This window comes from Cnephaeus nilssonii (genome assembly GCF_951640355.1).
Source record: "Cnephaeus nilssonii genome assembly, chromosome: 2".
Lineage (NCBI taxonomy): Eukaryota > Metazoa > Chordata > Mammalia > Chiroptera > Vespertilionidae > Cnephaeus > Cnephaeus nilssonii.
The window spans coordinates 72813848-72829139 of NC_137073.1; the positions used below are offsets into that span (position 1 = coordinate 72813848).

Genomic DNA, 15292 nt, shown 5'->3' on the forward strand with positions numbered 1-15292 from the left:
CAATAAAATATATATTTAACAAAACAAAAAAAAACAACTTGATATTCTTTTCTGTGCTCCATTTTGTTTTGCTCCAGGTCATGTTTTGCCAATTTATGCTCCTTTTTCCTTTCTTATGTTCACTCTTTCTTCATACTTATAATCAAATTCTAGTATTCGCATTCATGAGCATCTTTGTTCTCAATTTGCCTTTTTAGGGCAGATTTGATCATTGTGTTCTCTCTCATCCGTTTCTGAATACTTGACTCTAGTCAAATAACGTTGAGCCCTTTTCTTCTCAGAACATTATTAAACATACTTCATAGTTTTTTCTTAGGTTGCTCTGTTAATGTTTAGATTTAGAGTAGAGTGAACCCAAAAAGAGTATTTGATATAATCTAACTACCCACTCATTTTCCATTTATGGAGACCAAGGTCCAGAGAGGTCATGCCACTTGGCAAAGTGACACAGTTATGTCACAGCCAGGATTTGGACCTGAGTCTTTTGATTTTTGAGTTAATACTAATAGGTCATTTGCCTGTGAAGTCATTTTCAGCTATCACACATACAAAAACAAATTCTTGTGCAAATGAAAATGCTTATGCTGTTTGGGCTAATACTTTACATTTACCTATAGTTCATAATACAACTTTCAACAAGAAGCTGCCTGGAGTTAATGGTTAACTTAAGTTAATGGTTAACTTAAATCCTAAAATAACATGAAGCAGTAACTGATTTTCTTATGGTCTGCTCTTTGCATCAGTGTTTAAATTATACAATGAAAACCATCTTTATTACATATCATCTCAAATGATATGCCATGGACATGCTAGAAACATGGACCTTAAGATTTTTCCCCTCTAAATTGTAACTTTGATTGATTTTTTTTTAAAACAAAACACTCTTAGTGGTTCTAGAAAATGTCATGTATTCAGTATTTAAGAGTTTAAACTAGTATTTATGAATCTTTCTAACCCATGTCCCCCATTTGAAATGCATAAAAATCTCATGGCTTCTTTTATATCATTTGAAATTCAAAATTCAGTAATGTAAAATGACTTGCCTAAAAATTAAAAGCAAAGGCATAAAATATTGCTTTCTTCTTGAACTTCACTTGCCCCACCCCTGCAATCCCATGTGATATCCTCCTCTCCCTCACCGTCCTTGGGCTCAACTAGTGTAAATTCTTCTGGATTATCTAAGGCAAAGACATCATTCATCCTTTTTTCCCAAGTAGCAAGGATTCTTTGTAATCTTGTAACGTTCTGTATGATCTCATGAATTCAGCCCCTAAAACATTTTACTGTTTTCTAAATGATAGAAAACACTAAACAAGCATGCTCGGCCTTCCAGGTCAGCACCCGTGGCAGACATTGCTAATCAATCACTGCACTCCTTTCCGATGGGCTTGGACAAACCTCACCATTTTCCTCAAGGCAGTGTTTCAGGCAGCCACACACTCCCAACTGATATTTTGAGAAATAACATAGAAGACCTTAATTTAACACATTTCTCTAATGTTTTCCTAAAATTGATAAAATTTTGTTTGTATAATTCATTGCCATTGTAATAGGTGTGTTGTTGTTTTTTTGTCCTAAACCACAAACTCTAGGCATAAGGGATCAGTGAAGAGAAAGAAACTTTCCAGAGATCTGACCGAAACCCAGGATGTTGGTTACCAGAGGAAGTACATATTCTGTCAGCTATGAAATCTGTGGGGTGATCAGGGCAGGGCCGGGCAATGGCAGGACATCCTAGAGAACAACTCTTCTGGTGTTGGCCTGCGAAAGCAAATCTTTGGAATTGGGTTGACAGTGCGGCCCTATATGGAGTGGTAAACGCAGGGCCATGCCATCACCCTAATCCCAGGGGTTTGCTCTCCCAGGTCAGCACCAGAAGAGCTGTTCTCCAGGTCATCCTTCTTTTCCGCTTTGTTCTGGAAGCCTCTTACACCGCCATTTACTCCCTTTCCCATCGCATTGATCACTCCAGGCAGCTTCTTGTTGAAAGTTGTATTAAGAACTATGCTATCTCACCCTGGCCAGTGTGAGATAGTTTGTTGAAGGTTGCCCCATACACCAAAAGGTTGTGGTTAAATTCCCAGTAAGGGCACAATGAAGTGGCATGCAGGAGGCAGCCGAGTATGTGTTTCTCTCCCACTCTCTTCCTCTCTCTCTAAAATCAATGAAATCATTAAAAAAAGTAAAAGAACTATGCTATCAAAGGTCAAGTTCATAAATAAAAGCAATCATCTGCAGGAGGCATTATGCTAACAGGACTTGAGAATGTGTGTCTGATGGAATTTCCCAGAGTTACTCAGTGAGGCCTGTTACCAGGATGTCTCGCAAATTCAGGTGAGGCCCTCAGGCCAGCTCTGAAATCTAACTGAAGTAACCAGGATATAGACTTGGAAATATAACAAAAATGTCAAAGATGTAAAGGCCACTATTATCTACTCAATTGTATGATAATCTGGTAGAAGTTTCTTTACGTGGGGTCATAACCGAAGGCTGTTGAGTCTTCAGGATACCTGTGGAAGGAAAGTCTAAAAGTAAACAATACGCCCCTTTGCTGATGTGTCTCCAGCACTGTCCAGTGTAGGGGGCTTTGTCCACCAGAGACAATGCATTGCCAACCATGTGACCTGGACAGATTACTCATTTGTAAAATGGAGATAACAGTGTCCATTTCAAAATTATTATGATCAGTAGGTGAGCTAATAATGTAAAGTACTCAAAACAAGGCTTACCGCAGAGAAAACACTAAAACTTAAAAATATATTAATGATGATAATTATTATGATCATAATTACTTCCCTGAAAGTCTCTGACCTGGTCTGGGAGACACTAGCGTCACGGTACCATAGCTTTTTGGTACCAGCCTTAAGATTACCCAAATCCTTTTACTTACTTTGTGGTCAACCAGTACCCCTTCTGCTGGTAAATTGACTTCCCAAAAAGCTTGGTTCCCAGATTTCACAAATATTCTAATTAGATGGTCTTAGAGGGAAGCTATATTTTAAACAAGTACTGTATTGTCTGTACTAGATGGTCTGCAAAATATGTTTTGAGGAACACTACTATAAAGATGTTCCTACAGGAGAGAGGGTGCAGTGACCTCATTCTTAAGAAAGCAGAGCTGAAGAAGAGTTTATGACACTCCTGCTCTCTTGGTGTGCAATCAGCTAACTTGTCTTTAGTGTTGCTTTAAAAACTGCTTCATTCTCCCTTCTTTTTTATCCCTCCTGTCAGGTATTTATTATAATGCAAGCTTTTTCTTTGCATAGTGATGAATGTTTCTCTTGACTTCATTTCCAATTGCCTCATTATGCCTGACATAACTTTGTAAACTTTACTTAAGAATTTTCCTGACATGATAAATCAGAAATGTGATTGGATCATGCCAACATGAAGTCCAGTGTTCAGCCCAAAAGAATTGCCTAATTTTGCCTGATACTCTGGGTCAGTGAATGTCACTGTATCAACCATCAGTGCCACTGTATAGACACTAGAACCAGTAAGCTTGTCCACAAACCTGTACCCTTCATTTTAGTTCCATTTATATCAGTCACTGAATTTTTTTAAATGGAAGCCATTTCCAAAGTTCATTTTTTATTGACTCTTCAGTGGTTTTCAGTTGATAATGGCATATTTTTTAGGTGATTCCTCTGCATTTGTCTCTTCCTTTTGTACTTGTTGGATGGGTGATCTAGCAGGGGTTGAAGTGTAATCCTGGCTAGATTTTGGTTAAATTGATTGACATATAGAGGAGACAATGCCAACAAACACCACCCCCATAGAATAAAAAGCATAGACTTTTCCATGGGGTTTCAAGTAATATATGATACTTAAGCATATGTTTCCACTTTATTTTAATGATGAAGGGCATTAATAAGCAAGCAACTAGACTCAGAAATTATAAATATGTTTGAATAGGTCAGAATTTATTTTATTCAATTTATGTTTTTAATTGAACAAATATATTGAGGAAATTGCAGTGCTTTGAATCACTAAATATTTGGGCTTTTTATATTTTAAAACTTCTCTAATGCATGTAACTAGAATATGACTTTACTGTATTTTCCTGCAAAATCCTGACATTGATTATTTACATATTCCTGTCAGCACAAATAAATTAAGTTTCTAAATTATTTAAAGACCATAAACAGCTTTAATGCCCACAGGTAAGATTTTTGGTTTACATATGGACACCCCATTCTGGGACTATTATACAAGTGTAACCAACTCATCCGTTAGTCCAAAATATAATAACAGAACACAAGAGTGATGTTTAGATGGCTAAATAGAAATAAACATTTGTACATAAGAGTGCATAATTTGGGTTCCCAGATTGACTCATAATTGATGATTCTGTATTTAGCTCTGGACTTGATAATGACTTCAGAACTCCTTATTAGATTCTGAAAAAAAAAAAAAAAAGCAGAAATAAAAATGGTTACAAATTTAGAAAGTGAAACTCCTAAAAGAAATAACTTAAATAAAATCCCCTAATCATTTGAATGATTACTCAAAATTATGAAACAAACAAGAGCATAGATCCCTTTTCCCCGCCCCTCAAATGATCCGTTGTCCAGTGAGGCAGAACCAGGTCCCTGACGAATAATCATTATTAGCATTTTAGATTCTAAAATACCTTTCTACAAGTGAAGGAGTCTTGGATTTTTTTAAATAAAGTCTTTCTGTAGCAAGAAAAGCAGTAAGATGGGATCACTCCCGGGGGGAGGGGATGGTTGTCCCCTTGTGACCTTGGGCAGGTCTGTTTCCGTCTCTGCACTTTAGGTCCACATCTGTAAACTGAGGAGTCACCCTGAGGGTTGAGAGGGGGCATAATCAAGGCTCCTTTCTTCCACAAATTATCTGGTTCCATCTTTTGCAAAGGAAAACAATCGCATTTGTTCCCATCAATAGGACAGCCCCCATGTGCACTGTGAAGTGAGAAACATTGCTTGTGGGAATCCCCACTGTTTATAAGCCCACTCCCCTTGGCCGTGGTACCTTTTCCCTCCTGCCCTGGATTCCTGGTGCCGTTCTGCCCTTTCTTTGAAATGAAAGATCTTACAAACATATTCAAATTAAACTTTTAAAATAACAGAGAAAACTTAATGTTATCTCTCCCCAAGTAGATACACGTTCAAATTTTAAAGTAATAGAACAATTCGGTATTTGTGGAATTTTAGGCATCCACAGTTTAGGGAAAGGAGGGCCTGGGGAGCAGAGGGAACGACCTGCAGGGCTTTATTCATGGTTATGATGTTTTATGTTGCTCACATCCACACGGGGCCTCTTCCATGCCTGGTCATCCCTGTTCTACAGGTACAGTCAGCTCATTACTGTCTTTCTTATCAACATTGGTACATTTTGTATATTCGGATTATTTATTTTTTTCCTTCAAATATATTTTTTGTGCGTTTTTTTCTGCCCACCTTTGCTTGTGGGCAAAATACTTTTCCGGAATAGAGTTTTCTTAGATTTTAGAATTATCTTCAAAACTCTGGGCCATGTACAATATTGCCTTGTCTTCTCTTTCCCCATTCAATTTTGCAATGACAAAGAAAAGATCATTATGACATTCTTTAGGCTTTGCCACGAGCACTGAAGTCTTCTAAGTATTTTATGCTGGCAGCCTCTCCTCCAAATAAGTGTTGAACAAATGTTTAAATAATTGCAGATGAAGGGAGAGCCAGACTGTTCACTGGCCCTGAGCGCCCACATGTTTTGGTCGAACCCTCCTGATCTGTAGGTCTCCAGGCCACTGACCCAACATGCATCCATGGGAGGAACAGGAAGAAGCTGGCTGGCTGCTGTGTGGGAAAATCATCAGTACTGGTGGACTCATTTTTTTTTTTTAAGAAGGTCATCTGTGGCCCTGCCTTTAGCCACAGTGCCTTGTAGGACCGAGTAGATGACTGCACTCCAAGCCCTCGGATATGTCTGGGAGCGGGCTCCGGGAGAAAGGCCTGCTGAGAGTTAAAAGGGGTCTAGAATCCATCATCTTAGGTCAGTGTCAGATGTGGTGACATTTAAAAATGACTTTTTATTTCAGGATTTTGGGCTCGTGAAATTGGTAAAATGGTTGGACTAGAACATCCTCTCATTCCGGTTCAGCATCAATATGTTGTTACTTCGACTATCCCTGAAGTCAAAGCTTTGAAACGAGAACTCCCTGTGCTCCGTGACCTGGAAGGCTCTTACTACCTCCGGCAGGAGAGGGATGGGCTCTTGTTTGGTCCATATGAAAGTCAGGAGAAAATGAAAGTTCTGGACTCATGGGTCACCAGTGGAGTCCCTCCAGGTAAGTGTAGCCAATGGAAGTGTGTGCATAGCAGGCATGTATGTTTTATCTCCCCTGTGACTGAGGGCTGGCCACAGAATAGGATGATGCCATAACACTAGACTATTGGATATCTGGGATATTGGGGGTGAGGGGTTTGAGGTAACCTCTGTTCTCTTCTCCCTTTGAATAATCACAGCAGGGAGTAAGGAAAGAGAGAAGAGGCAGCTGGTGGTGGTGAAATTGAAGGAACATGCTCCCCACTGCTTTGGAAGGCTCTAGGTAATTTTTACCCGCCCACACCTACCTCCAGCATCCCTGCTCTTTCCTCACTCCCCCTTCTGCTGTGTCTAGTGTCCAGATTTAGCTGCTACTGTGCTTTGACAGTTGGAAACAGGACAGATATCAGAGACAGGATATCCAGCCTGCTAAGAAAGGAAGCCTTGGAGTCCATCATAGAGCAGGGTAGGTTAGGACTACACACTGAAGCCTACCTACTGCGTAAGGCGATGAGGAAAAGGCTCAGGCCTCTGTGCTAAACAGGAGGCTCTACTGTTTCTCTTTCAAGTTTGGAAGGGAAAAGGACCTCTTTCTGGTATTCATGGAACATTCCTACAGAGCCGGGCAAAAGATTGGGTCAATGAAAGAGGTAGCTCAGGTCTTAATCTATAAAAGGAGTTAAAATGTCTCTGAGACACAATTATTATAATGTGAAATGGAGGGATTTATACTTTCTAGAATTACACTTTGATAAGCTAGTTGAGGTAGGGACTGAATCCCTCCCTACTGTTCCTCAAAGAGTGCTTCTGTCCATGTCACAAGTGATCACTAAACTGCCTTCAACAGAAGTTGGGCCAGTTACCTGAGGGTTTAGTTTTACTGAGTGTGCTGTGCACATTTGCGCCTGAGCAGAAGAGCTCCTGACCCCTGAGGGATGGCTGATCTGCCACCTGGGAGCCTCCCTCTTGGCTCTGCCCCATGCTGGCAGCCTCTCCTCTACATAAGTGTTGAACAAATGTCTAAGTAATTGCAGTTGGAGGGAGAACCAGACTGTTCACTGGCCCTGAGCGCCCACATGTTTTGGTCAAACCCTGCTGATCTGTAGGTCTCCAGGCCACTGACCCAACATGCAGTCCATGGGAGGAACAGGAAGAAGCTGGCTGGCTGCTGTGTGGGAAAATCATCAGTATTGGTGGACAAATTTTTTTTTTAAGAAGGTCATCTGTGGCCCTGCCTTCAGCCACAGTGCCTTGTAGGACCGGTAGGTGACTGCACTCCAAGCCCTTGGATATGTCTGGGAGCGGGCTCAGGGAGAGAGACCTCTGTGCCATTCCTTCCCTGCTGAGCGTTAAAAGGGGTCTAGAATCCATCATCTTAGATCCCAGAGTAGTTTTCCACTTAGCCCAGTGTCTTGGCATGACTTACTAAACTCCCATTTGCCCTTACCTGAGCAGATGAAGCAGATTTTTTGGTTAGTTGAAGGATAAAAGATCTCTCTTAACAAACCAAATAATCGCTGCTTATTTTTTTAAATTGTGATTGGATTAAATACTGAAAACTGTTACCATGTATAAATTTAAATGTTCTATTAATTAAAAAGGTTAACTTTCATTATCTTATTGTTTTAAGAAATAACATTATTGTTCTTAATAATATAGTGTTTACCCATCTGTTGATACTGAATGTCAAGTTTAGACTTAAAAAAGAAAAGAGGAGCCTGGCCAGCATGGATCACTGGTTGAGTGTCGACTCATGAACCAGAAAGTCTCCAATCCCTGGTGGGGACACATACCTGGGTTGCAGGCTCAATCCCCGGTAGGAGGAGGCCGGTCGATGTCTCTTTCTCATCAATGCTTCTAGCTCTCTATCCCTCTAAAATCAATAAAAACATATTAAAAATATAGTATATTAAAACAAGAGGGAATCCTTCCTAACAGGCCATCCTGAGGTGTATCCCCATTCAGAGATTTAAATCACATTAGAGAACTTGTCTGTGAAGCTGTGCATCCTGATCAATGGTGTGTCCTTTCAGGGTTTGGAAAGGAACTCTTTGAGTCAGATCTGGACCGGATCATGGAACACGTCGAAGCTGCCATGGAAATGGTTCCGGTCTTGAAAAAGGCTGACATTATCAATATTGTCAATGGTCCTATCACCTATTCTCCTGACATTCTGCCTATGGTGGGTCCCCATCAGGGGCTCAGAAACTACTGGGTGGCTATAGGCTTTGGGTGAGTATCTCCATGTAATTCAACATGTACTATAGAGTCATGTCTTTTAGATAAGTCTTGTCCCATAATCTCAGGTCAAAGTGGAATGGGGGAAAGGGACAGAGAGTTTTTCCTTTCATGACCAATGAAATGGGAGTAATAAAAAATGTTAGTCTTAAAACTCTGACTATATAATGGTTTCATCACTTGTATAGGTTTTAAAGATTTGCACACAGAAAGGCAATGATTTCCTGGAACTTTCTCTTTGCATACTTTCTGCCATTTCCATTATTTGTGTCTCTTTAGGGCAGTTTGCCCCAACTTCCAAGGATGTTTTTATAATACAATGTGACACAGATAATACAAAAAATCAAATGTATAACGTATCTGATGCTGTTTTCACCATAATTCATGTTTGTCCAACATGATTTGCTTTTTCTTGGTTCCTCAGGTTGCTTACTATTTATGATTCCATCACCCATTTCAGATTTCATCTCTAATATTTGTGCCATTAATTTGGTGACTATTAATGTTAAACCACATTTACTATCATATCACAACTTCTAATATTCTATTTTTCTTTCCCATTTTATTTGAATATTTATTCAACTAACATTTAATGACCGCCAGTGAGTGCTAGATCTTGGGCTGCAGCTGAGCACAAGGCAGTGGGGTCTGACCAGAGGTGCAAGCCTGGTTGGGCTGCTGTTCTGCCGACAGCAGAGAGGCTGTGGTTTGAACTAAGGAAGCAGCAGTGAGGACTGAGAGACAGGAAGGACAATTATTTAGATTTGATGATTAATTACATTAGGTCTTGACGGAGAGATAAAAATAGCAAATGATGGCAACCTTTCTAACTTGACCCCTGGTTGGATGCTGAGGACCATGGGGAGAGAGAACCAGGAAAATGAGTGTCATTTTTTATAGGTTGGGTTTGAAGTGTTAAGTTTAGGTCTCTGGGACATCCAGAGGAAGAAAACCAGATGGAGATATGGGACTGGAAGGTGTAATGTCACTGAGGGCTTAGGTAATCACCTATGGAGTCTTATAGGCATGTGCATGTGGAAGTGTGTCTCTTTATGTCACTTATATATCTTTGGAGAAATGTCTATTTGTATCTTTTTCCCATTTTAAAATGTCGTATTATTTCTTTGTCTTTTTATCATTAAGTTGTAGGGTTCTTTATATTTTCTAGAAACAAGACCCTCATCAGATACATGATTTGCAAAATTTCTCTCCCATTCTGTGGGTTCTTTCACTTTCTTGATAGTGTCCACTGAAGCACAAAGTTTTTAATTTTGATGAAGTCCAGAATGTGTAATTTTTCTTGTTTTTAATTAATTGGAGTAACATTGGTTAATAATATTGTGTAAATTTCAAATTTATAACTTTTTACTATGACATCGTATACTTTACTGTGTGCTCACCACCAAAGTTGAATCTCTTTCTATCACCATATATTTGATCCCCTGTATCCTTTTAATTTCCTCACCCCCTCGGGTAATCACCATAATGTTATCAGTATCTATGAGTTTGTTTTGTTTGTCTGTTGTCTTTTGTTTTATATCCCATATATGAGTGAAATCATGTGGTTTTTATCTGGAAGTTCCTCAGGAAATTACGAATAGAACTACTGTATCACCCAGTAATCTTTCTTTTGGGTACCTACCTGAAAATTTTGGAGACACTTATTTGTAAAGATATATGTACACCTATGTTCACTGCAGCATCATTCACAATAGCTAAGATATTTCTCATGTAATGTGATGGGATGCTCACATTAGCTGCCCCTCCCAGCATATCTCAGTTATCCACTCCATGGTTCTGAAGGCCAGTGGTGCCCATATCTGGCTGAGCACCAGGATCGCCTCATAGGAATGTTTAAAAACAGAACCTCAACTTTATGGTTGGTCACTTGCATGTGTTTCATTCTCCTTTATATGTTATCTATGAAATTCCTATTATTTGTCTCTAGAATCCGTGAAAGATGTGTTGAACTGGAAAACTAACAAGCAAACAGATTCCTGGAGACCACTCCTATAGATTCTGATTCAGTAGTCTGGAGAGGGGTCCAGGAATCTTTATTTTTATGTTGTTTGTTATTCTAGTGCAACCAGACCATAGGACAGGTATTTTTCAACTGTCTACATATATGCCCGTGATCATTTACCTCACAGATTACCCTCAGATAAAGGTGTTTTACTTTGGTTTCATCACAGTCTAGTAAGTTTTTCTGCTTCTTGGTGACTAACACAGGGCCCCCCAAAATGTTTAATTAATTATATTGAATTGAATCTAGTTTTCTTGGCTTAGAACTGAGTATAAACAGCAAATTTAAAGAGGGGAGAGTGCTTTAAAGATGTAATATCTGTCAGCTTAACACACAGACGCTCAAAAACCTAGCAGCTGGGCCTTTGAGAAGAAACAGGTTCTGCAGATTAATGCTAGAGATGGAAGAAGAATCTAGCTCTCCTCATCATGTTCCCTTCCACTTCATACTTTATTTCCTTATGCAAATCTTATCAACTGGGCATCCTCTGTTATTACAACAGCCACCAAGTATTGCTTGCCTACTATGTGCTTTTAAATGCCACGTCAATTCATTCTTCATCAACACTATAAAGAAAATGAGCACATAAAGAAAATGAGAAGATTAAAGCTCAGGGTGGTTACACAACTTGCCCAAGGTCCTGCAGCTAGTAGTGGCAGAACAAAAATCATACCCAGATCTCCGTATTCTATGCTTTTAGCTACTAAAACAGGGGCTCTCAATAGAAGTTTTGTAACACTTAGTTATGTGGCATTTTACATATAAATTGGTGATGGTTAGAGAGTGGACATTATTAAAAGATTTACTTTTTAAAAAGAAATTAGATTTGATTCAGGATTATCCCCTAATACTAGCACCCTGCCCCATTTGTTTGCTCATGGGCATTGTTGAGAGGGAAAGAATATGATGGTGTAGCAATGAGACCAGAGGAAACCAAAGAATAAACCTGGCTATGCTCAAGGTGTCTGCCAGGGATGTGAATTCTGTCACGTGTGTCTTGGCTAAAAAAAAAAGATATAGAACCATCAAAGTCAAATCCAATAAGAGGGAGTATACACTGGGGTCAGATGACTGAATTTTTATACTGAATCTGCCCTTTACTGTTGTGTGACCTTATTTAACACCTATGTGCGGATTGATTTTCTCACTGGCAAAATAGAGTTGCTAAAGAATTAATCAGTTGGTACATGTTAGATGGAAACAATGCCTGGAAAATGGTAAGCACTTTCAATAAATGTCAGTAAAAGTTTATACAGTTTCAAGTCTTGTATACAGTACCTCTAGCTCTCAAAGATGGCAACTGTTGTATTTCATACATTGGGCCTGGGGAAGTGAATAAACATTTTAAGCATGTCTTTCATAATTATTTTAAGTACATATTTAATAATTTTTCTTGCTTTCTTAAAACTTAGATTGTTTGTGGATAATTTGGATGGCCCGTCTTTCTTCTTTAAGCTATCAAGAGAACTACCTATTGCTGAGTTTTTATTCTGCTGGAGAAATAGCCTTCTAACACATTTAGGCACTTGCTTTTATCAAATAACCTGGTAAAAGTTAGTTGACATTTCCAATCTTTGCTAAGTTCCTCCCAAGCACTTAGAACCTGGCTGTTAAGGTGCTGTGATCTGAGTCCTGTAATTTCTTGCATTTAGAGGGCTGCTCATGAAGCTCCTTTTCGTGGTCATCTCTCCATAAGCCCCTGCTCAGCCAGTTCCCCAGAAGCCTCTCTTAAACCACAGATGAACCCACGGTAAAGTCCTTCACTAGGCGAGAGTGAGTGGGAGGAACAGCACACAGCCAACATTAAATTATGACCCCTCCATCTAGATCACATTATTTGCCCCAATCATGTTCTTGGTTTTAAAGCATCTTCATATGGAAATAAAAAACAAGCCCATCTTCTACACCAAGCGACCCATTAGTTACAAAATACAGGAGCCAGTGTTCCTTTCTGCCTCCTCCCCACAAGTCCCAGGGTGAGTGCCTCTTGTGTGAATGCTTCTAAGATAATGGCCCAAGATCCTGGCACAGATCTAAATTGGTCCAAGAAGAGATGAGCATCCCACTCCACAGTGTACAAGTTTCTGCAGATTTCCAATCAGGATAATCACAGCTCAAGAGGGCTGATCAGGTATCAACTACATCTGCCTGTTGCTTCCTTCACCCCATTTTCCTAAAGTGAGCATCCTTACCAGCTAAGAGTTGTAGGCCGCTTTGCATGTATGTATCTCTTGAAACTGTGGAAAGAAACTAGCTACAAAGTCAGGTGCATTTAATTTGGATGCCTAAATATGTTTTCTTTTTGAGGAAAAAATACGATAGCATAAAGATTATGAATAGCACAGAACACCCCAATTTTAAGGCCCTATAAAATATTTGGACATGTTTTGTTGTTTGAAAATAACACGTGTCAGTAACAGCATATGTATCTCTGTATTTGAAAGATATGGCATAATCCACGCCGGCGGGATAGGGAAATACCTCAGTGACTGGATCCTGCATGGAGAGCCTCCTTTTGACCTAATAGAATTGGATCCCAATCGATATGGCAAATGGACGACCACTCAGTACACTGAGGCCAAAGCAAGAGAGTCGTATGGATTCAACAATATTGGTAAAGTGCAAATTTACTGTGTCTACAGAGTGTGTACAAAATGGACTTGCAGCGCCTCTGACCCTAGATGCTTTTTGTTCTGTGCATTTTGGTGGGAGTGGTTAGGGAGTCTGGAAAGCGTTGTGCCTCTAAGATGCAACAAGAAATCTATATTAATGTATATACTTCATGTGCAGAGTGCATCCGTGATTTTAGGCTTTAAATTCATTTTGACTTTCCCCTTTGATGATCAATATAAAAATGACAGCATTGAGGGTTTTGTTTTACATCAATTTAATACAGGTATATGCTTCTGGATTTTAAATGCTGTTCTCCATTTTGTGAATCCCTTCAAAGTATTTGCTAGCTTTGGTTATATGCTGTTAAAGGCCTGGATTTCCTTTTTCAGTTGGGTACCCTAAAGAAGAACGGTTTGCTGGGAGGCCGACTCAGCGGGTCAGTGGGCTTTATAAAACCCTGGAGTCTAAATGTTCCATGGGGTTCCATGCGGGCTGGGAACAGCCACACTGGTTCTACAGACGGGGCCAGGACACCGGGTACAGGTAAGTAAGTGACTTGACCTGCCTGGGGCTCTGACTGCAGAATGCAATTTCAGAGGTGGGATGGAGGGACATCAGTGCCGATTCCCCGCCCACCCCATCGCTCCACCTCATTCCTACAACATTTACTTTCTGGCAGTGGAGCCATTAGACTCTCCCACATGACACTGGCCCACATCTAGGACCCATTTGGCCCCACGAGCCCTACCCCAGCCCCGGTGAAGCCTCCGCTTGGCATTTCCCAGGAGCTCAGAGGAACCTTCTCACCCCCTCCAAATCCTCACATGCCTTTGGTTGGCTCCTAAAGGTTTGTCCCAGCTTAGGATGCCTGGTTGGGTCACATAGTATGGATATAGTATGGAAGTATGGGTCTTCTAGTTAGCAAGGAATAGCTCGAAGCAACTACCTCCCAGTGTGTGTACACCAAGTCATGCAAATTGTATGCACTGTTGATAAAGGAGGAGAAAGGGTCATTTACTTAGCATTTAAGGTTAATCTAAAACATAAAGACTGTCACTAAAACAATTCTCTGAACTCCTCTAAAGTTGTTGCCTTTGTTTTACTTGGATTACATGTCATCATTGTACTTGGGATTTATAGTGATTACATATTTTTTTTCTCACAAGAATTCATAACCCAAGAGAAGACAAATAGCAAATCTAGAAATTAAGTTACCTTTTTTAATTGCGTATTTAAAAACAGTTTTGATGTCTACTTTAACACCAAACCTAAATGGTGCAAAATATAGTAGAGGGCTAGTTGTTGATTACTTTATTTGGGCTCCCCAGGCAGCCAGTCTAGATTATCTGGGGGCAAAATATTGGTTTTGTTTTCCCTAAATGACTCAGATAAATGCCAGATCTATTCTTAACCTTGTACTGTTTGGATCTGGCTTGTTTCTTTTACTATTTTAATAATTAAACTACTGAAAACTCATTTTGCAGACGTAGCATCCTGCTCTGAAGTTAAAATACCACATTAGGAGTTCACTTCATCAAGTAGAAGGGACCCTGCATAATGAATCAGAGACCTTTGTTCCAGGCCAGCTCTGCCAGTAAATAATGCAAAGCCTTGGAATTCACGTTTTGTCTTTTGTCTAAAAAATGAAGATGTTGGATCAGGTCCTTGCCTAGTCCAGGTGTATAGCCTGTGAATGCAGAATATGGCCCCACCGAGACCTGCTGCATCAGAAGCTGTATTTTAATAAGTGCAATGATTTTATTTGCATTAATGTTTGAGGAGTGCTGGACAAGATAGCTCCACCCCCATATGTTTTGAATTAGGTCCAAAAAATTCGCATTTTTTAAATGCTCCTTAGGTGACCACAAGACTGGTTGACTTGTAAGCTCTCTTCCAGATTTGAAAGCCCACATGTCCTATCTTATTTTCTAGTTAATAAATAATTTATTCACTATGAAATGGGTTAATAGGGACATATGAGTAACTTTAAAAAATCAGATTTCAACATATATGTATGATTTGCAGAGCAGAATTTTAGGTTGCATTTTTTTTCCAAATAGGATTTACAGATGAATAGGGTTAATTCAAATATCCTTATTCTGTAATTTTCTAAAAATGTATGACAGTTGTTTTATGACAAACTTTGTG

General features: G+C 39.6%; 1 protein-coding gene across 4 annotated transcripts in view; it reads left to right on the forward strand.

Moving 5' to 3' along the window:
• The window catches only part of DMGDH (dimethylglycine dehydrogenase), a gene marked incomplete at its 5' end in the record, with an annotated part of 192342 nt that overhangs the window by 147530 nt on the left and 29520 nt on the right, over positions 1-15292 (forward strand). For all 4 annotated transcript variants that reach the window (XM_079761025.1, XM_079761026.1, XM_079761024.1 and 1 more), the window contains 4 exons: positions 6044-6292; positions 8304-8502; positions 12976-13145; positions 13534-13687. In XM_079761025.1, the coding sequence (XP_079617151.1) occupies positions 6044-6292; positions 8304-8502; positions 12976-13145; positions 13534-13687 (772 nt within the window). The remainder of the gene's footprint in view (positions 1-6043; positions 6293-8303; positions 8503-12975; positions 13146-13533; positions 13688-15292) is intronic.